The sequence below is a fragment of the Eucyclogobius newberryi genome, unplaced genomic scaffold (genome assembly GCF_026437365.1).
Source record: "Eucyclogobius newberryi isolate DKJ021-1_F unplaced genomic scaffold, fEucNew1.0.hap1 SCAF_15, whole genome shotgun sequence".
NCBI lineage: Eukaryota > Metazoa > Chordata > Actinopteri > Gobiiformes > Gobiidae > Eucyclogobius > Eucyclogobius newberryi.
This window is the reverse complement of record NW_027315779.1, coordinates 32,705,550-32,727,250: the sequence shown is the minus strand read 5'-3', so window position 1 is coordinate 32,727,250 and position 21,701 is coordinate 32,705,550. Positions and strand designations below refer to the sequence as shown.

The window sequence follows — 21,701 nt, the reverse complement described above, 5'->3', positions numbered from 1 at the left end:
GACTTGTGACCCTTCGGACTTGTGACCCTTCGGACTAGTGACCCTTCGGACTAGGGACCCTTCTTAATGTGAGCGGCGTCGCCTCTCCACAGAGCTGACCTGTAACTTGGCCTGGTGGTGTCACCTGCTTGTCGATACGGAGGGAACTTAAATGCCACACTGAAAAGCGATAGCATCTCCATGGAGACCTTTAAACCGCTCAGCCACCGTCTTCCCACGTGTTTTGTGTCCTCGACAGCCATAGACTCATCAAACGTTCATTTTCTACTTTAAAAAACTCATAATAGAACATCTGCGTGACACATATTGTACAAACCAAATACTCAAGTCGTGGTCTCAGTATTTGAACCTTTTTTAAGCCAGAATGAAAAAGAAAAATGCAGTTTTCTTATTATCGTCATTGGCCCTTGGATCTGGTCAGAGGCAGTAGATTATTATTGAAGCTTTCTGTATCGAGACATTCCCATAAAAAACGCAGTCAGCACCATCTGCAGCAGGACAGCACCATCTGCAGCAGGACATTCACGTCCATGTCCCAGATGTGTGAGAGGAGAAAGGCCCCCTCGTCCTGGTTTATCGTCCCATGGTCACGTTTCCCAATGGCAACACACTACTGTCCTGAAGTGACTCAAAGGACCATTTGTGTGATTTCAGGTGAGCCGCAGTGGTCGTCTCTGTTGTCCCGGAGTGCCAGGTGCGTTGTCATGGTGACGTGCTGTGTTTGTACTGGTTGTGATTGGCTCTTCCTTGTCCTCAGAGCTCACTCCACTCTGGACGACATCCTGCACGCTCACGTACAGGACTGACCCAAGGACCTTTAGAATCACACCATCTTCTTATTTCATTTCAAACACAATCATTTGTTCCATTTCACATGTGCAGTTCTGTTTGGCCTGTTCAGAGTGTTTGCAGGTTGTAGAATTTCAACACACTTTAAGTCGGTGATATAGTTTTTGCTTGAACGTTGTAATTGAAATAAAATTGAATAAAAGACTGCATCTGTGATCTATCAAATAACACACACAACCTTTACTCAGCTAAAGGTCAGAGAAAGCTTTACTTACTGGAGAGGTCAGAGGTCACACCAGAACCACCTCAGCGGGTTTGGACCCACTGACTTTGCCTCAAACATCCAAAACAATTCTAAGGAGAAAGTTCCAAAGGTTTATCTCCATGGAGACCACACCCCCAGTGCTGCTTTGAATACTAAATAAGAAATCCATATCGCAACAAAATACAGCATTTTTGCACATAATCCAATATAAAAACATTACATCAGGAAAAACCAGAGCAAAATAAATGATACCACATTTGCTCCTTTAGCGGAATATAGAACGTTAAAGGAATTTGGAAACAAATATTTTTTGTAGTAAAATATTGTAATAACATTCATCAATTTGACAAGACATAAAAAAACTGCAGATTCCAAATATAGACGTGATTCAATGTGAGGACCCTTAAAGGATTCACGAGGACTGTCCAGGACGAGCAGCATCGGGCGGCTCCTGTGGGAACAGAACCACCTGTGAGTACTTTGCATTAAGATTAATATTGTCTTTTATTGTCCTTTTACGTAGAAGGAAAATATAGAATCTTGATTACAAAAACCTGTTAAAAAAATGAAGACTTTCCCTCAGCGCTGAGCTTAGATTCTCTTGTTAATGGTGATGGCTCTTCAGAGTCTTCATTACATAATACAAATCCCAGATCCTTATGTAACAAATCATTTATTAATCATTTTATTTCTTCTTATAATCTTGATTTCATGTTTTTAACTGAAACATGGCTCGACAAAAACACAGCAAATGTAGTTCTGATAGAATCTGCTCCACCCAACTTTAAGTTTGAATCTGAAACATGAGAAAACAAAAAAGGGGGCGGAGTCTGTGCTGTCTTTAGAGATGAAATGATGACCTGCAGGTTCTTTTGGGGTGTTTATATCAGTTGAGTATGTCTCCTTTAAAATGGAGCTAAAACAGTCTCATTCTCTTCATTGTCTTACACAAGCTTCCCCAGCACTGACAATGTTTTAGTGATGATTTTACTGAGACGTTTCAGTCGTATGCACAGACTTTGATGGTTTGGTCATTACAGGTGATTTCAATGTGCATGTGGATAATATTTGCGACAGAAACGCTACAGAGCTTGATGCTGTCCTTGAAACCTTCAGTCTTACTCAGCATGTGATGATTACAAAGGGGGTTAATATTTAAAATGTCAATGTGGTCGATGCTGCTCTGTCTGATCATTTCTGTGTCTGTTTTTCCCAAACCACCGGCTGGTCCTGCAGCTGTTCAGAGGCTGGTCCTGCAGCTGTTCAGAGGAGACACATAAGTGATGACACAGATGCACTGTTTATGGAAATGATAAACTTTGAAAATGTCTCATGTTCTAACGTAAATGATTTGTTGAACTCTGTTACATCTAGTGTTTTGAATGTTCTGGACACCATCGCCCCTATAAAGGCTAAAATGGTTAAAAATAAGCAGAAGGCGCCGTTGTAGAAATGATGATTCGGTCAGGGCACAGAAAAGGGAGTGCCGCAGGGCCGAACGGAAATGGCGCAAGTCAAAGCTCCAGGTTCAAAAAGAGAGATTTACAAAGAAAAGCTGAACATGTACAACCTAATCTTATGTAGAACTAGGGAAGATATTTTTCTGAAATAATTGGAAGTTGCAATAACAACTCACGTGTCCTGTTGCCACAGTAACAGATGAACAAACCCTCCAGCTCAGCTGCCGTTAGAACTCATTTCCACATCAAGTGTAATGAGTTTGCATTATTCTTTAATGACAAAGTTCAGGGCATTAAAAATGCTATAAATCCCTGCATTATTCTCTCTTGATCCTGACTAGTCTCCCAGTTCCTGCTGAAGCACTGAGAATACATGTGCTATTTTTGTATTTTTAATACATTTGCAAAGCATTCGAACAACCTGCTTTCACGTTGTCATTATGGGGAATTGCACGTAGAATTTTGAGAATAATTATTAATTGATTAATTTTGGAAACATAAAAAATGTAGAAAAAGTGAAGTGCTGTTCTGTATCATTACCTTTTTTAGCAACTCCATCTTGTTAGCTTTTTTTTTCCAGTGCAATTGTTTCTTGGTACTTTTAATACTCACAAATGTACCACTGTTTGTTTATATGATTGTGCAGTGTTTTATTGTGCGCTCTGAGCTCATTGCACATGTTTTTCCAACAAGATAAGATTTGAAACTACATATGGTAAATACACATAACTAAACTAGGGGCCCGGGAGGATCAGGGGGAGTGGTCACCTTGAGTTCTGCTGTGTTCCGGAGCTCTGCCAGCACCTCCAGGGCCTGGTCCACGTTGACCCGGATGGAGTCCATGGCCTGTCTCTGTGCTGAGGCCAGCTCCTGGACCTGCGAGCTCAGAGCGGCGTGCTGCGCTTTGATGGCGGTCAGAGACTCCAGCATGGCCCCCGGGCTCTCCTGGAACACAACACACCACAGCTCACTAACACAGTGAACATGATTATATTTAAGATTTAAACATTACAATTAAGTGAAGCGAAATGAAACTTTGATGAGTCCTTTAATAAGGCCTGGAAAATATGAGTGTTTATCACATGAAAAAGTTAAGGTTTTTAGGTTATAAGTTCAAAATGATTATACAGATGATATTTTTCTCAAATCTTGTTTCTTCTCTTTTAAGCACAGTACAACTCAGTGTAGGGTTTTTCCAAATTTGCAGTAAAAAGTGCTACTTTTCGTTTGTGCTGACCTGTGCTGGACAGCCGCTCTCAGAGGCCGTGTTGATGAAGTCCAGCTTCAGCCTCTTCTCGATGTACTCCAGCTCAGCCTCGGATTTCTGAAACTGATCATACGACACGCCCGGGGTCACGTCATGCGACATGCACGGGGTCACGTGACACCGACACGCACGGGGTCACACACGGGGTCACACGACACAAACAACACGCACAGGGTCACACACGGGGTCACACGACACGCACAGGGTCACACACGGGGTCACACGACACGCACTGGGTCAAACACGGGGTCACACGACACGCACGGGGTCACGCGACACCGACACGCACGGGGTCACGCGACACCGACACGCACAAGGTCACACGACACGCACCAGGTCACGCCACACGCACCGGGTCACGCCACAAGCACGGGGTCACACATGACACCGACACGCACAGGGTCACACACGGTGTCACACACGGGGTCACACACGGGTCACACGACACATGAAAAAATGCATAGATTCAGGGCTTTGGGTCCCGAATTCAAAAACAGATGGTGAGGAAAAGGAGGAGGAAGCCACATACGAGGAAGTAAAAGCAGAACAAGAAGAATCAAAGAACGAGTGACCAATTGTGCTTGTTTGTAATTCTGGGCGGCAGTAGCTCAGTGGTAGAGTCTTCTACATCCTCGTCTCCTGATCCAAAGGTCGGCGGTTCGACTCCCCGCTCAGTCAGAGCGGTCAGATCCACTGGCCCGCAGGTTGGCGGTGCGATCGCAGCTGCCTCATGTGAATACTGCCGTTGTGTCCTTGGGCAAGACACTTAACCCAACTTGCCCCCCAGTGTCTGCGTACATCTGGGGTGTGAATGTGTGTGTGAATGGGTGACTGGTTCCTTGATGTAAAGTGCTTTGAGTACCTTGACGGTAGAAAAGCGCTATATAAATGTGACCATTTATTTACCATTTACGACACGCACAGGGTCACACACGGTGTCACACACGGGGTTACACACGGGGTCACACGACACGCACAGGGTCACACACGGGGTCACGCGACACGCACCGGGTCGGAGCTTTATAGTAATCAAAGAGGAAAATCAGATTCATCAGGTTTCTAAAACTGATTTGAATTGTTTTTATTCTAAATTTAAGCCACTGAATTTTGCAGTGTATATTATTGTTTCTCAGTTTAAAGAAATTAAAATAAAAAACACTATTTAAATAGTCAAAATGTTGAGGCTTCAACAATATTTATATTTGACATGAATACTCTTATGATTTGATGTCACAGTCTTTGTAGTAAATGTCTTTGTGTTTCAGATCATTAGAATCACCAATAAACGAGGACAATTACCCGAGTACACTTCTCTCATTATATCATATATGTATATAATATATACAATATATTATATTGTCGATTCATCATCGCAGCCCCAGTTCTAACACTTTCTTTGACCTGATGGAGCCTTTTGTCCTAGTTTAGCACTGGTTGGGCTGTGGTTTATTCCTTTAGACTTTTAGCTCTGGTTTAATCTGAATTCATTCTCGGGCGTGTTCACACTCTGGTCCAGGTTTGGCTCTGTGATGTTAAATGATTGTTTATGGTTTTATTTATTACATAAAAACACTGAGCAACAGGGAAGATGCTGTTCCAGCTGGACAAATACAGTAAAAGTACAGTATACATTTCAAGTATATTTATACAACTCATCCAGTCCCACTCCAAAACACTATAACACATCCATAGAATATTTACAGATGTAAACGTTATGTTGCGTTCATGAGCTCAGAGGATTCTGGCTCTAGGGTCCAGTCCTGGTACAGTCCTGGTCTAGGTTTAGACCTTGTCTAGTCCTGGTCCAGTCCTGGTCCAGTCCTGGTCTAGTCCTGGTCTAGTCCTGGTCCAGTCCTGGTCCAGTCCTGGTTTAGTCCTGGTTTAGTCCTGGTCTAGTCCTGGTCTAGTCCTGGTCCAGTCCTGGTCCAGTCCTGGTCCAGTCCTGGTCCAGTCCTGGTCTAGTCCTGGTCTAGTCCTGATTTAGTCCTGGTTTAGTCCTGGTTTGCATTGATAATAAATGGTCATCTCTCTTCTCTAGCACAGGTTCAGTTGTGAGCCACAGCCTGACACAGTCCGGCACAGTCTGGACAGTCCGCTGTAGAGGTCAGAGGTCAGGGTCTGTCTGTCCTGTCTCGTGCGCACATGACGGACAAAGGTTCGAGTCTCACCAGAGCCTCCAGCTTGTCCACGGCCGGCTCCATCTTGGATGTTTGTGTTCATGTGAAGTGTCTTGACTTCCTCTGTTGTCTCTCATTGCACGCGTGCGTACTGCTGCCACCTATGGGTGAGGCCTCTGCAGCACCCTCTGTAGAACACAGAACATGGTCCTAATCATGTGGTCCAGCAGAAATGTCCCTGTTGGTCCAAAGTTTGTCCATTTTCAAACTCAGAATGTCACTTTCTCAGTTTATCTCAGTGTCGGTCATTATGTTGGTCCAGTCCTTGATTGTTGGTTGACTTCGTTTCATCTTTGTAATGGCCTTAAATATGTTCTAGAACAGGGGTGGGCAAACTAGGGCCCGCGGGCCACATCCGGCCTGCAGCGCCTTTCAATCCGGCCCGCCAACCTTGTCCTAGTAAAATAAAAATAAAATATATATATATATATATATTTATTTATTTATTTTCTTTTTTGCCCTCAGGCATCTGTCTACACTTGTAGCCTTAATAAATATGACGTGTACTGAATTAAATAATAGATTCAATAGCCTATATTTGACAGAAAAGTGATATTTTATTTGATATTTAATTTTTGGGATTTTTTTTTTTCACACCAATGATCGCGGGTCGGCCCTCCGCTACTTGCCTGGATTCGAATATGGCTCTCGGAGGAAAATAATTGCCCACCCCTGTTCTAGAAGGATCCATTCAGTGTCCACGGCAGGAGTTTGGAGGCCCAGATACATAGTTCTGATGGTCAGTGGGATGGCCAGATGGTCAGATGTTCTATGTCCATGTACAACGCCCTCTACAGGTCCAGTCATGTGAGGGCCCCTCCTGAAGCATGTGCACTGAAGTCCCAAAGCTTTAGAAATGGCTTTAGAACCTTTTCCAGACTGATAGCTCTCAATTACTTTCTCATTTGTTCCTGACTTTCTTTGCGTCTCATGATGTTCTGCTTCCGAGGATCTTCTGGTCGACTTCACTGTGTCAGGTGTGAAAAAACACTCTTACGTTATCTTCATACAGGGCCAGGCAGGTTTGGAATTTACTTAAATGTTTTGTTTTTTCCTTTGTTTCCTTGTGTTTTCTTTGACTAATAATTAAGTTTGTTTGATGATCTGACAAACATGCAAAGAAAAATCAGGAGGGGGTCAAAACACATTTTCATATCACTATATATAGATAGATACATATAGATAATATACTATCGGCCTTTTCAACTCACTCGTCTCATTCTAATGTTACGAGGCACTTGCATTCTAAGCATCTTTATAATGTTTGGAATAATTTGGCCAAGAAAAAAGTTGAATAAATGCAGTTTTTCTTGCGTTTCCAGTTATGTTTCTATATAATAAATGAAACAATGAGACGGTTGTACCACAATGTAACAGCGCTGGGGCCACAATGTAACAGTGCTGGGGATGGGAGGCGTGGGGGTCTTGGTGGGTCTCGGGAGTCTCGGGAGGTCTCGGGGGGGGGTCTCGGTGGTCTTGGTGGGATGGTTGAATGTTGCAGACATATTATTCTGTGAGCTCTGTCTGAGGGAAAGTGTGTTTATGATGAACATAATTGTACGGCGAAAGTAAATCATATCCACAAAAATTATAACTCACTTTATTATTTTTATCAAGGACTTTACATTAGTGAAAAACATTTATCTTAAAACAAAAATCTAAACACGCAGACGCCATAAAAAGAAGTGTAGTCTGAGAAGTGTACAACAGGCCGGTGTCACAGAGGCTCCGTCTGCTCCGGGAACTCCAGCTTCTCGCAGTGTGTGAGCTTAAGGGCCAGGTGAGGGGCCACCTCGTTGGGGTCCGTGTAGAGAGCTGCCGGGACGTTCTGCAAGAAACAACATGCACACATCATTTATGGAGAAGCCTAAAGGTAACGAGGGGCAAGAAAGAAGCACAAAGTATGACATTAGTCATTTAGTCCTAGGGTCCTTTTTCAGGCTGAGCAAAAAATATGTTTGTTTGTCGTAACCCGACCGACCCGGTAAAAAACTAGCCGACTGAAATGAAATGTATCAGCATTTTGTCAAAATTATGTCAAATAATTTTTTTGGGTCTTACATCTCGCCGACTCAACGAGCGTTCTTTTCAAAAGCGCTGGTCAATTTATCTATCTTCCCAGGGGGGAAATAACGCATTGCATGACACATATCCATTTATGTTTTCAGTCCATGATTCTGTATTGAACAGAACATGCAGGTTTGAACCTGGATTTCTTTGCTCTGTTGGTTTGTCATTGTAGGCGCCACTGGTTTTGCCACCGCTCACGTCGTTCTTCACCATGGAGTCGATTTCATATTAAATTTGACCTGTGCACCTTAACTTTGCTGATTGACTGTTGAAGCCTGGCGGTCACTGCGGGTCAAAAAATGCTGAAGATTTGGATTTTTTTTTGCCTTCAAAGTAAAAAAAAAAAAAAGATAATTTACCTACCGACCGACCCACTACAAAAATGTTGGGTCGGGTTACAGCAAACATACAATTTATTTGGGGCAGCCTCAGCCCCATGGAATAAGAACTGTTGGCATCCATGACCCCAAACATAAAAAGTTTATTTTGAATATATAAACCTAGATGAATTACAAAATCCAAACCTACATGGTCCTTTGTGAAAAGGTAATAGTCCTCTAAAGGTAATAACTGGTTGGACCACCTTTAGCAGCAACAACTGCAATCAAGCGTATGCAATAATGTACATCGAGTCCAGTGTAGCTGTGGAGGAATTCTGGCCCACTCATCTTTACAGAATTGTAATTCAGCACTTTCGAGCATGAACCGGCTTTTTAAGGTCATGCCAGAGCATCTCAATGGGATTCAGTTCAAGACTTTGACTCGACCACTCTCTTCAGTCATTCAGAGGTGGACTTACTGGTGTCGTGGATCATTGTCCTGCTGCAGAACCCATGCCCACTTCAGCTTGAGGTCACAAACGGATGGCCGGACATTCTCCTTCAGGATTTTGTATTTATTTATTTATTAATTCATCACAGCAAGTCTTTCAGGTCGTGAAGCAACAAATCAGCCCGAGACCATCACACTACCACCATATTTTAGTGTTTTGGATGTTCTCTTTGTGAAATGCGGTGTTACTTTTATACCAGATGTTATGGGACACACACCTTGTCTCGTCAGTCCATAGTTTTCCCAAAAGTCTTGGGGATCATCAAGATGTTGTCTCAAACTTGAGACGAGCCTTCATGTTCTTTTGCTCAGTGATATTTGTCGTAAGACTCTGCCATGCAGGCTCTTTTAGCCCAGTGTCTTTCTTATGAACTCTGACCTTAACTGAGGCACTTGAGGCCTGTGGTTTTTGGATGTTGTTGTGGGGTGTTTTGTGACCTCTTGGATGGATTTTGGATTGCCGGTCACTCCTGGGAAGATTCACTGTTCCATGTTTTCTCCATTTGTGGGAATCCCAAAGCTTTAGAAATGGCCTTTTACGTTCTCTCATTTGTTCCTGACTTTCTTTGGATCTCAGCATGATGTCCAGCTTCTGAGGATCTTTTGTCGACTTCACCGTCAGGCAGGTCCGATTTCATAAGAGAGCAGGTGTGGTAGTACCAGGCCTGGGTGTGGCCAGAGAAATGTAGGTGTGATAAACCTGTAACGTTATGTTTTAACAGGGGGGTAAACACTTTTCACACAGGGCCATGTAGGTTTGTTTTCCCTTAATTAGAAAAGTATGCCTATACTGTGCTTCTATAGTCTAATGTTTACTCAATAATAAAACTGATATTATAATACAGGCCTAAATATATTGGCAAATCTTTGGGACCATAACCTACCTTGAGCTCCTCCAGCCTGCTCTCTCTCATGCTGAACTCCCGCAGCATAAAGCTCTTTCCAGCCTGCAATCAAAGCAGACAGGTCAGGAGTAGCAACGCTTTAAACTCGGCTCATTTGTTTTTCTTTTTTAGTCGTAGTAAGAGGGACTTAAAGATCCCATATCATGCCATTTTTCCCTGTTTCGTAGTCCACCCTAAGGGTATATTTGATAATAATAAGTGTTGTGCAACACCCATAACATAATAGTTATGAAATATGACCCATATCTTGGACCCGCTCACAAACCTAGAAATGAAGACCCCCACCCTTGCAAAGAGCGATCAGCCTCCCCCGCCCAACCCGTGACGTAGTCTCAGCGTGAGCGTGCGTTCCCCACCCACCCCATGACGTAGCCTAAAGTGGAGATGGTGGTGGTGTAAACAGAGGCGTGCGCCGCTACACAGCGCATGACACAGCGGCACATGTCAGCGGCAGCGCTGGAACAAAAGAAGTAGCGTTTGAAGCTAACTGAGCCTAAATTGTTGTGGTTCCTCTTGAGCGCAGGGGCGGAGGGGCAGGGGCGGAGGGCGGGGGACGAGGGCGGAGGGCGGGGGACGAGGGCGGGGGGAGAGGTGCGTGTTACAGGTACTGGAGGATGGGCTGAAACAGGGAAGCGTGCCGTCTGCAGATCTCTAGCTAAAAACTGCAGGAATCAACCAAAAAAACACTTTGGGCATATGTATGAGGCACCAATAGCACTGAAAGAAGGTTAAATGCTCTGAAAAGTTGATTTTGCATGATATGGGACCTTTAAGTATTCGATCTACACAAGACACTGACCTCATGGTATAAGCGCGTGTCATTTATTCTGATCATAACTCCATCCACTCGCAGGAAGAAGCGCATCAACACAAAGAAACTCGTTGGCATCACTCTCTGCAAAAATCAGATCAGCAAGTGAGAAGGAGGAGAAAAAGGATAAAAGGAGGAGAGGAAAGGAGGAGCGGAAACGAGCAGGGAGGAAAGAAGAGGGTGGGAAAAATAGGAGAAATGGAAGACAAGAGCAGTAGAAGAGGAAGGAAGCAGGGAGAAAAGGAGGGAAAAGGGAGGGAAAACAATTAGGAGAGGAATGAAAGAGCAGAGGGGGGGAAGAAGGTAAAGGAGGAGAAAGACATCAGGAGCAGCACAGAGGAGAGCAGATGCGAGCTTTCCTACACAACACTAGAGCTGGAAATCGCTGGGTACCTCACAATACGATACACAATACACGGCTCACGATAGGATAATATCGCGATATGGCGAGACTGCGATTATCGATATATTGCCAATAATAACTTGCGATATATCATATGTTTAAAGAAATAATTTCTTGGGGGAAATTTATATCAATCATTTTTTTGTTGAAACACAATGATAAACAAACAATTTGTATCCTATTTGTTAAAAAGGCTCCATGAGAGGCTGTTATGCTGGCCCTTTAAGGGGCGGAGCCTAGACCACCGGCAAGGGGAGCGAGGGGGAGCGAGAAGAAATAGTTTGGTGCGTCAGAGTTTGCCATCTAAGTTTATAAATGTTTACAGTTTGAATTAGCGGTTGGTTTGCCTCACAGTCTAGCAGTGTGTGCGTTATATAAGAACACACACCCGCGTAACGTGTAAATATTGCAATATATCGCCATATCGATATTTTGGCGCACCCCTACACAACACATACGATTTTGACGCTGATGGTGGAGACTCCATGGTCGTGGAGCTCGTCCTCAAACAGCAGCACTTCCTGGAAGAACATGATCTGCTCTCGCACCTTCAATCGGTCCAGGTCGATGCGCTCCTCCGTAAGGGTCTCCTGAGTCAACACAGACCACATGAGAATCTAGAAAGGCCCTTTTTTCACAGGAACTAAGGATATCTGTCTGAAAAGTCAAGCAGTGAGCTCGTACTAGATGTTTTCCAAAATTTTGGCACTATATATACAATAGACTAGAAGTGTGACTTACAAGAGTGTTGGCAAAATCATTTGCATATTTCTTTTTTACCACTTGCAGAAAAGGAACCAGCTACAATAAAGGTCCAGGCCTCAGATGAAGGATTTTCTCTTGTATAGCAGCTGCTAAACAATCTTAAAATTTGCATAGCAATAGAAGATCTCTATCGAGGGGCCACCCTCCGGGCGGTGGCTTCTAGCTGGAGAGAGAATCTGTTTTTCTCCCCCTAATTACATTTCCCGCAGACAAGATCCGTCAGGAGCAGCCCGTATAAGGAGGTCTTCAGAAGCTGTGCAGACCTGGTGATCCCTTGGTGGTTTATTAACAAATAAATAAATAGCTGTGGTGTTTTCTGGCCATATGAAAAAGCGGAAAATACCTGGGAGTGCTGCGCTCCTCCATTGGCCAACGATCTTTGACTGACCCCCCCCGTCTCGTGGGGCAGGCATCTGTAGTAACAACCTCTCTGTGACATACAACAGCACCCACGGCACCCATGGTGCAGCGACTGCATCACTGCAGCCGCTGCACCGATCCGCTTGTCGATCTCACACTCCATCCTTCCCTCACTCATGAACAAGACCCCGAGATACTTGAACTCCTCCACTTGGGACAAGGACTCCCCACCCACCTGTAGAGGACAAGCCACCTTTTTCCGGTCGAGAACCATGGTCTCGGATTTGGAGGTGCTGATTCTCATCCCAGACGCTTCACACTTGGCTGCAAACCGTCCCGGTGCATGTTGCAGGTCCGGGTTTGATGGAGCCATCAGGACAACATCGTCTGCAAACAGCAGAGATGGAATCCTGTGGTCCCAAAACCGGACACGCTCCGACCCCTGACTGCGCCTAGAAATTCTGTCCATAAAAACTTTGAACAGAACCGGTGACAAAGGGCAGCCCTGAGGAGTCCCTCATGCACTGGGAACAGGTCTGACTTACTGCCGTCAATGAACACAGCTCCTGCTACGGTCATACAGGGACCGGACAGCCCTGAGCAAAGGACCCCGGACCCCGTACTCCCGGAGCACCCCCCAAAGGACACCCCGAGGGACACGGTCGAAAGCCTTCTCCAGATCCACAAAGCACATGTGGACTGGTTGGGCAAACGCCCATGAACACTGAAGCACCCGATGGAGAGTATAGAGCTGGTCCAGTGTTCCACGACCGGGACGAAAACCACTCTGCTCCTCCTGAATCTGAGGTTCGATTATCGGTCGGATTCTCCTCTCCAGTACCTTGGAATAGACCGTGATGGAAATTGAATGGATTTGTCCAAGTGTGACTTAAATTAATACTCCAATGGCAATGGCACTACAGCATGCAAAATAGTAAAACAATGCTTAGGCAGACTTGAAATAAAATACATCAAGTACATCACCAAATTGGAAGGTTTTATACAAAATTGGACACCTGGGTTTGTCTGTTGTTTGTACAGGGTATTGTTCAACTTGAATACCAATTTGGTGCTTTGCTAGTTGAGCACCCCGATTGTGACTTTGCCCAAATATATTCCTGCCCTCGTTTGCGACAAACCCATGTCTTACCTTCATAGTTGCTTGTTCGTCTCCGAGCAGCGTGCCTTTGTAGTCTGTGGTATAGGTCCAATCATATGGCCGTACCACCTCCTTTGAGTGCTCCGAGTCAGCCCTGAACACACACAAACACGTTAGCTTTCTATGTGGAAAAAGGTTCAGTTGTCATCTGGACTTTAGAAAAAACAAGATGTTTCGACTCTCATCCAAGAGTCATTGTCAATTTGCGAATTTAGACCGGGAACTCAGGGGTCTCGCTACGTACATTCAGGGATGGCGTCCCCGCCATAACATCATACAACTAACATGATAAATCAAAATGGCCCGCCATCCGTTTTGATATAGGGGGAAAATAAACCATCCCTAAAACCCAGTGCGAGTGTCGCCGCGGCGAGCGTCCGCGCGACACCTATTGTATCCTCTTTTTGTTCGTAGCCCTGCGCTAGCTCCGTGCACTCCCCGCTAGCCGCACTAGCCCCGCTCCCCGCGCACATTCAGGGATGGCGAGGGCGCATGTTTATGGTGCATGTACCTTTGGAAATAATGAAGGTACGTTAAACCATCCTTGGAGGAGAATGCAACCCCATATGAGGCATATTTACCATCCCTTAAAGAGCCCTGGAACTTAGATATTTATTCTATTCTGTGGTAAGCCCTGCCCAGAGAAACTTACCCTCTTTGTTTTCTATCAAGCTAGCCTCTTGTTTACTTTTCGCCCTTTAAAGGGCTAATTAGTCTCCCTTTTGTTTGTTTTTTGTTTTTTTGTGTCCCTGGCTCACTCTCCTTCTCTTTCCTTGTGCAACTGATTACCTCTCCAGGGGTTCAAAATTCCATTATAAACCACAGGAAGATTCAATCTTAACCCTCCATTCCTCCATGTTTAATGAAGGCCTTTTTTTAACAGATTTCTACGCAGCAATAAGAAACTATAATTCAGTAAATGGTGGGTTAGTATCTCTGTGGCAGAGTGCACTGTCTTCACTGGCTCCCCGTCGAGTTTAGAATCACATTTAAACTCCTCCTCCTGACCTACAAAGCCATAAATGACATGGCCCCTCCCACCTCAAAGATGCTATAGAACCATATCATCCAAACAGAGCTCTTCACTCTCAAATGCTGGCCTTCTGGTGGTCCCAAGAGTCTCTAAAAGCACAGTAGGAGGTAGAGCGTTTAGCTACCAAGCTCCTGTGTTATGGAATCAGCTCCCGACCCATGTTAAATCTGCTGACACAGTCTCTTCATTTAAGTCCAGGCTTAAAACGTTTCTCTTTGAAATCGCTTATGGTCAGACTAGTTAGGAACAGAAATATAAACCCACAGCTTTAGCTACGCTGCCCTAGGAGCAACTGTGCTGGGGGATGTATGGCAGCTTGAGCACTATCCTCTTCTTCTGACTACTTATACTTTCAAACAATATTTAATGGTCCCTCATCTGCCTGAAGAGTGGGTCCAGCTCCAGTCTCCCTCGCGTCCGTCTGTGAGAGTCAGATCTCTCCTTCACTGTGGAACTCTTCCATGTTTCTACTTTTTCCCAAGGAGGTTTTTAGGAGGTAGTTTTTTCCTGGCCGAGAAGGAGAGTCCTAAGGACAGAGGACTCTGGGACATCATCCCTCGTCTCCACAGACATTGTTGATTCATTTTTCACTGTCACTCCTCAGAGGCAACTGTTGTTGTGATTTTGGGCGTTACTAAAATAAATTGAATTGAAATTGAATTGAATTGTCTTGTGCTCGTCGTTTGAATCCCGCTCTCAACATAAAACATCCTTGGTAGAGCGGTCAGATTTACTGGCCCACAGGTTGGTGGTGCAATCGCAGCGGCCTCAAATGAATAATGCAAAACACTTAGCCTGCTTCGCCTCGCCCCCAGTGTCTGCATACAAATGGTGTGTGAATGTGTGTGTGAATGTATTGAAGTTAAAAAAGGATGTCGTTTTGAGGTTGTTTTTTTTTCAAATAAAAATAAATGAAGACAAGATGGAACTTTAAAGGGGAGAGATTTGGCCACATAAACTCTTTTAACCATACGTCATTGTTTTACTCAAAGTTGTATTTCAGTTGATTTTTGCATTAGAGGCATGAGTGCTCAGAAAATTCCTATTTTTACTCATCAATTATCGACCCCCTAAGCTCTGTACTTACTATGGTTATTAGTGTAACACATGTAGAGTTCTAAAACACCACTTAGCCCCTTTTCAAAAATAAAAACATGTAAATGACAATCTGCTGTTAGTGGAACGTCACGAGGCGAGTCGTATCACTATGAAGAGGGATAGTCAATGTAAAACAGTGATCTACTCGTGTTACAGTTCAAGGCTTAACAAATGAATAGTAAAAAAGCATAAATACTGTATGTCGTCTTTCATGCCATACTGTGGAACATTCTATGCAGACTAATGACCTATCACCATAGAGATGTTGTTGAACTTACATAGAAACAATAACCTCATGGATACCTACATTTTGATCTCCATGAAACAAGGGGTTAAGGTAAATGTTATTTTTCCCCAGGGAAATGTGTCCTCTGGGTCACCTGTGTCCTCTGTGTCCTCTGGGTCACCTGTGTCCTCTGGGTCACCTGTGTCCTCTGGGTCACCTGTGTCCTCTGGGTCACCTGTGTCCTCTGGGTCACCTGTGTCCTCTGGGTCACCTGTGTCCACTGGGTCACCTGTGTCCTCTGGGCTGTCCTCTGGGCTGTCCTCTGGGCTGTCCTCTGGGCTGTCCTCTGGGCTGTCCTCTGGGGTGTCCTCTGGGGTGTCCTCTGGGGTGTCCTCTGGGGTGTCCTCTGGGTCACCTGTGTCCTCTGGGTCACCTGTGTCCTCTGGGTCACCTGTGTCCTCTGGGTCACCTGTCAGAAGCAGTGGGGCCACAGTGCAGCACCCATAGCCCCATCTCCAGATCTGGGTCTAGTCTTGGTCAGGACTACTGTAGCTGGAGAATTGGATCTATGGTGCATGTTTTGGGTAGATGGGGGTTTTTCAGTTCCAGTCCCTTCACAGATCCTGAGCCTTACAGACCTAGAGCCTCCACCATCACGCTTCTTACCTGCTCTGCTGCCATTCCTGTGCACATGCCACTTTGACACAGTCCGACAAGTTGTTGACTCTTTTCAGGGAGTCGATGGCGTTGAATTCAATGCCATATCCATCCACATGCTGGAGTCGCAGAACATTGTCCCCAAATAACATTTCTGGAAGTGAAGGCATGTGTAGCTCCTCTGAAAGCCTGTTCAAACACAGTGAGATCACAAATTCACTACAGCCGAGTGGACCTGCAACTAATAATAAATAAAAGCAAGGTGCAACATGTTTTTATGCCATTCAAAATGCCTGTTAACCAATATACGTGCAAGACTATGGCAGTGTTTGTCAGGTTGCCACGGAATCATTGGATTTTTTGTTTAGAATGGCAGGAAATTAAGATGAGTTTGTAATTTTAAATTCGGGAGCAGGATCACACCCTTTTCACGCCCCTTCCTGCGTCTACACCGTTTAGGCATCCAGGTCACACACATCAGCGTTCGTGACTTCGTGCTCCTCCCTCCGACCATCTAATGATTATTCTAAGTTATGTCCTAGATGGGGGTATCGAGGCCCGGGAGCCTACAGCCCTCATCGCCAGAAGCTCCAAAACGGCATCCATTTCTTTAGACTCGTGTTGTTCATGTTTCTCGTATGTCAATAAGCACTTTGCCTCATAGCTGTGGTATCTAAGGATATCTGTGCCAAAATTAATTTGTCTACGTCAAAGTACATTTTTTCAAACCATTCAAAATGGTGGTAAACCAAAATGCATGCATGTTTATGACAATATTTGTTAGGTTGGTACATCATGCAGGTATGCTATCGTTTGACAATGACTCTTGGATGAGAGTCGAAACGTCTTTTTTCTAAAACTGAGTCCAGATGACTACAACTGAACCTTTTTCTACAATGGTATAGTCCTGGATGAATGAGGGACTACACCGACTTAAGGAGAAGATGCTAAATGTACGACGAGGTGCACTTTTGTCAGAGCTGTGTTTGATCCAATATGGCGGACTTCCTGTATGATTTAGGGCGGGGTCAAAATGTATTTTTTTTAAAATGTCCTCACATGAACCCCCGGATACAATTATATTAAGTTAGATTAAAAAGTGCTTATGTTCTTCACATGTTCCCATTGGTTGAGTAGTTAAGGCACAGCAAATGCCAGGGCTCCATGTGCAGCCGCCCGCAGAGTCGGGAGTTTGAATCCCGACAGTTTACTGCATCCTCCCTTCGCTCTCATCCCCATTTCAAGCTGCCTTTCCTGTCTAATAAAGCCTAGAAATCTGAAATTTAAAAAAAGCTATGTGTTTCACAGACTTGTCGACGCTTGGGATGTAATAACAGAGATATCATGATATTGTATTGTCAAAAATCTCACAATAATATCGTGGCCTCTCACAATCCAACAGCTAAAAAAACACAAGAAACTAGGTTACCTTGATCCTTCGCTACATTTCAGTGCAGACAAACATGAATAACGTTTAATCACTTTTAATCCTCTGGAACACAACAAGAACACTTGGCATTTTAAAAGAAAAGTAGTGTTTTACTCAAAAGGTGTATTTCAATGTAATTATTTGCAATGAATATCGTATTGCGAGATTTGTATATTCTTAAATCCCTGGTCCTGGTTCCTCGGCCAGTTTTTGGTCATTTGCAGCGTGGGGGGCTTTAGGCTTGTAGTTGGTGAGAAGCCAGAGCCCACTCCACACAGAGGCGGGGTTGTTGTTGAAGAATTGCTGCTTCAGACGCGTGTTGTGCTGAGATCTAGCTCTCAACACCTGCCTGCTAAATCCGTACTTTGCATCTTTGTAGCATTCTCTATCAACTGCCTCAATTTTGGTGTGAACCAGATTTTGTCATTGTTGAAGGTGACTTTGGTGTGTGTTGGTATAATGCTGTCCTCACAGAATCAAATGTATGACGTCACAGTGTACTCTGAAAACCTTTCGAATATAGACTCAAGATGCAGCAAATCCAGATGTAAAGAACCCTACACCACGCTCAAGTCAAGTGGCAGATACAGTAAACTTCACCATGCTCCATAGGCCGAGGCTAGTCCCAGTGAAAATGGAACACCAGTGCTTGACAGCAGCATGTTATCAATATCTCGCTTCCAGATGGAAATGAGCTCATAGCTACATTCTCTCATGTTTACCACATGTATATCATGCATGTTCATGCACGACAACAAAGACATGTGAAAGCAACAGAGAATTCCACAACCAGCAATATGAACGCCAAAGACAGTGTTCAGAGGACATGCAGTCCTACAGAGACTGCACCTGGACCCAACAGGGCTCAGTCCTACAGAGACTGTACCTGGACCCAACAGGGCTCAGTCCTACAGAGACTGTACCTGGACCCAACAGGGCTCAGTCCTACAGAGACTGCACCTGGACCCAACAGGGCTCAGTCCTACAGAGACTGTACCTGGACCCAACAGGGCTCAGTCCTACAGAGACTGTACCTGGACCCAACAGGGCTCAGTCCTACAGAGACTGTACCTGGACCCAACAGGGCTCAGTCCTACAGAGACTGTACCTGGACCCAACAGGGCTCAGTCCTACAGAGACTGTACCTGGACCCAACAGGGCTCAGTCCTACAGAGACTGCACCTGGACCCAACAGGGCTCAGTCCTACAGAGACTGTACCTGGACCCAACAGGGCTCAGTCCTACAGAGACTGTACCTGGACCCAACAGGGCGCAGACACAGAGCATTATCAAGAACAAGGATTAGGGCCCATATTATGACAGCATTAATGCTGATGCAGCCCAGGCCCTCACTACTGATCCTCACAAGCTGAAATAAATACATTTGGTCTAAACGAGCCAGGTCCAGTAGAAGCCTCCACTGCTTGAATCAGTGGTCAGGTTCAGGAAGTAAACTTGACAAATATGACAGTTGAGTACAATTGATAGAGCTGCAGGGGGAAACATTACATGAGGGACAACCCTCAGACACAGCATCAAAGGCCAGTGTAAGCGCCATTTTATGTGTTTAATATTTTACATTATTAATTTAATGTAAAAGAAGTTTTGATGTGTGTGCATGTCCTGGACGTTTGAGGGTGCACTACTGTTACCTGTCATGTAACACAGGTGAAGAAGGTTTGGTTTGTTAAACTCTTTTAGTAACACGGTCGTTTTACCGTGCTGCGACTACATCCGTGGTCCTACGTGTAGAACAGGCTCATGCAGTCATTATTTACGAAGAGGTTAAAATTGAGAAACAAAGACATAGGATTAGCCTCTACAGCCAGACAAAGGAGGGATATTTGACTTGGAGCAAAAAACAACTCCACCACAGCAAAGCAAGGACGTAAACAGTGGACATTTAATTCTTTTAGGTGATGCACCATATCTGCTTTCTATAGCTTACAGCTCTAGAAAATAACTTTGAACAGAGACTGGTACCGTTCGATGTCCTTGGATTTCATGATGTGATTCTTGGCTGCGGTCACTGTCCATGGTCCGAAAGTGAAGTTCTGCCTACAGCTCTGGAAGCCGCTGTGAGACAACATGATGAGGGAGCGTTCTCCTGTAGAACACACAAACGTTACAGCTCGCAGTCACACTTGAGTGTGAGATATTTGCTTCAAAAAATATCCCAATAATTGATAAGAAAAAACTTCATGTCATTGACACAATGACCCTGAAAAAAACATAAACCCTTTTATTTTCTTTCTTTTTTAAGCTTTTCAACATAAAACACAGCTTTTTCTTCCTCGCTGCCAAAAGCACATTCCAAAAGGTTTTATTCACGGTGTCCACGGCAGGAGATTTGAGGCCCAAGTGCATAGTTGCAAAATTAAGTGGAATGGCAAAAAACTGTCTGCAGAGCATCCTTAATATCAGTCCAAAACCTCTGACCAGGACAATCCCAGAAGACGTGACTGTGGTTTGCCTCCGTGTATTTCCCTGAGAGTAATGGGCATTTTGACAATGGAGTTATGAAAAAATGTTCTCCCGCCGCACACACCATGAAATGTAAAATGAAATGGTAAAATAAGTAAACACATTTGTTGTGAACATGTTGTAAATGTAGAGTTCTGACACGGATGACGTCACACCAGGGAGACGTTCAAACCTTTAGCTACATTTACACACTTTAAACATTCAATCAACACATTCAACGTGTTTTCATACATTTTTTGGTCAAATATTAATATTTGTGAATATATGAATGTTGCTGGGTAATATGGAACTTCCTGGTGTGACGACATGTTTTCCAATCAGAAATTTAAATTAGAAACCTAACAAATTGCGAAATTGGGATGAAATTAGTTACATTTTTAGCTCAATCTTAAATATCCTTAGCTTAAGTGTTAGAGTTAAATGAGTTGTAAAAAAATGTACAAATTTAAGTCTTTAAAACAAAGAATAAGCAACAATCAAAGACATGTCAGTATTAGTGTGCTTCTCTGTTAAAGGATGGGAAAATACTACATTAAAATGTGACTTCACAGAAGTATCAACTGTGGTAAAGTGTGTAATACTGTAGATCAGAAGATAACTATTGTGGGCTTGACGTTTTGTGAGTCCAGCAAAACTTAAACATCTGGATTTCGCCTTCATATGAATGTTTAGTGTGTGTCAGCACTATAAAATGAACAAATCATGCAAAATAATAGATTTTACTTTCTTATACTGAGAGTCACGTGGTGCCTGAGGTTTCTGTACTGGTCTCATAGTAAATGTGAGTAATCGGGACCATATACGTTTATGACGTGAATCCCCATTTCTTCATTGATATTAAATCATTTCCCGCTTCACATTTGCTCCATTCCAGAATTTAGAACGCGTTAGTTAACGAGCTTTAAAGCGTCTATTTATAAGATAAGATAATGCTCTATTGTCCACACATGGGGAAATTTCATTGTTATTCTTATTCTTATCAGAATGTAGAACAGAACAGAGGGTTTAGAGGGCCAACATGGGCACACGGTTTGTTTGGCCCCTGACACTCACCAGCCCTGTGTGTGTGTCCAGAGCCCGGAGCCTTGAGCCCGGAGCCTTGAGCCCGGGGTGAGGGTCCCGGGTGAGGGTCCTGGGCACACCCCTGGAGCCTGTCGGAGCTGCGGACACGGAGCGCAGCGTAGAGCGGGGCTGGGCACTCACACAAGCCGTGTTTAGTGCAGTTTGTTCCGCCGGCTGTTCCTCACAAACAGGCTCGCTCTTTACACCGGTCCGTCGATGAAATGTTTCCCCCGGAACGTTGGCTCTGTCAGTGGTTCCCGTGCCCGTGCACTCAGTGTAAAGCCACAATAAAGCTAGAACGCAAACGCACTCTGTTGCAGTGGCAACTCCGGCGGCCATCTTGTGAGGGTTTAAACGCGAAATTCAAGGGAGAAAAAATATTGTAAAATCGGGGAGGACTGACGCGGCTAGTTGGTTACCATAGCGATAACTCCCTCTAGTGTTCTATTG

The 21,701-nt window shown here is 44.3% G+C and overlaps 1 protein-coding gene across 2 annotated transcripts; it reads right to left on the bottom strand.

Annotated features, from left to right (window-relative positions):
- Positions 1–1,341: 1,341 nt before the first annotated feature.
- LOC140361232 (TIP41-like protein) lies at positions 1,342–21,460 on the bottom strand. Of its 2 annotated transcripts, XM_072446972.1 has the most exons (10): positions 21,243–21,460; positions 19,689–19,812; positions 16,286–16,465; positions 13,254–13,356; positions 11,437–11,568; positions 10,564–10,659; positions 9,744–9,806; positions 3,752–3,844; positions 3,283–3,459; positions 1,342–1,505 (listed from the first exon to the last, which is right to left on the bottom strand). In XM_072446972.1, exons 2-10 carry the CDS (start codon positions 19,793–19,795, stop codon positions 1,467–1,469), a joined length of 990 nt encoding a protein of 329 aa, XP_072303073.1. In that variant the 5' UTR covers positions 19,796–19,812; positions 21,243–21,460; the 3' UTR covers positions 1,342–1,466. The 2 variants fall into 2 exon arrangements, with proteins under 2 accessions (XP_072303073.1, XP_072303072.1); XM_072446971.1 differs by lacking the exons at positions 1,342–1,505; positions 3,283–3,459; positions 3,752–3,844 and adding an exon at positions 7,543–7,786.
- Positions 21,461–21,701: the final 241 nt, after the last annotated feature.

Bases quoted from the DNA above. Each gene is read 5' to 3' on its own strand.
- LOC140361232 (XM_072446972.1), bottom strand. From the start codon at position 19,795: ATGTTGTCTCACAGCGGCTTCCAGAGCTGTAGGCAGAACTTCACTTTC. The intron at 10,660-11,436 runs GTATGTGTTGTG...TGATTTTTGCAG, and splicing joins CCACCATCAGCGTCAAAATC to AGAGTGATGCCAACGAGTTT. The intron at 1,506-3,282 runs GTGACCACTCCC...CTGTTCCCACAG, and splicing joins GGAACACAGCAGAACTCAAG to GAGCCGCCCGATGCTGCTCG.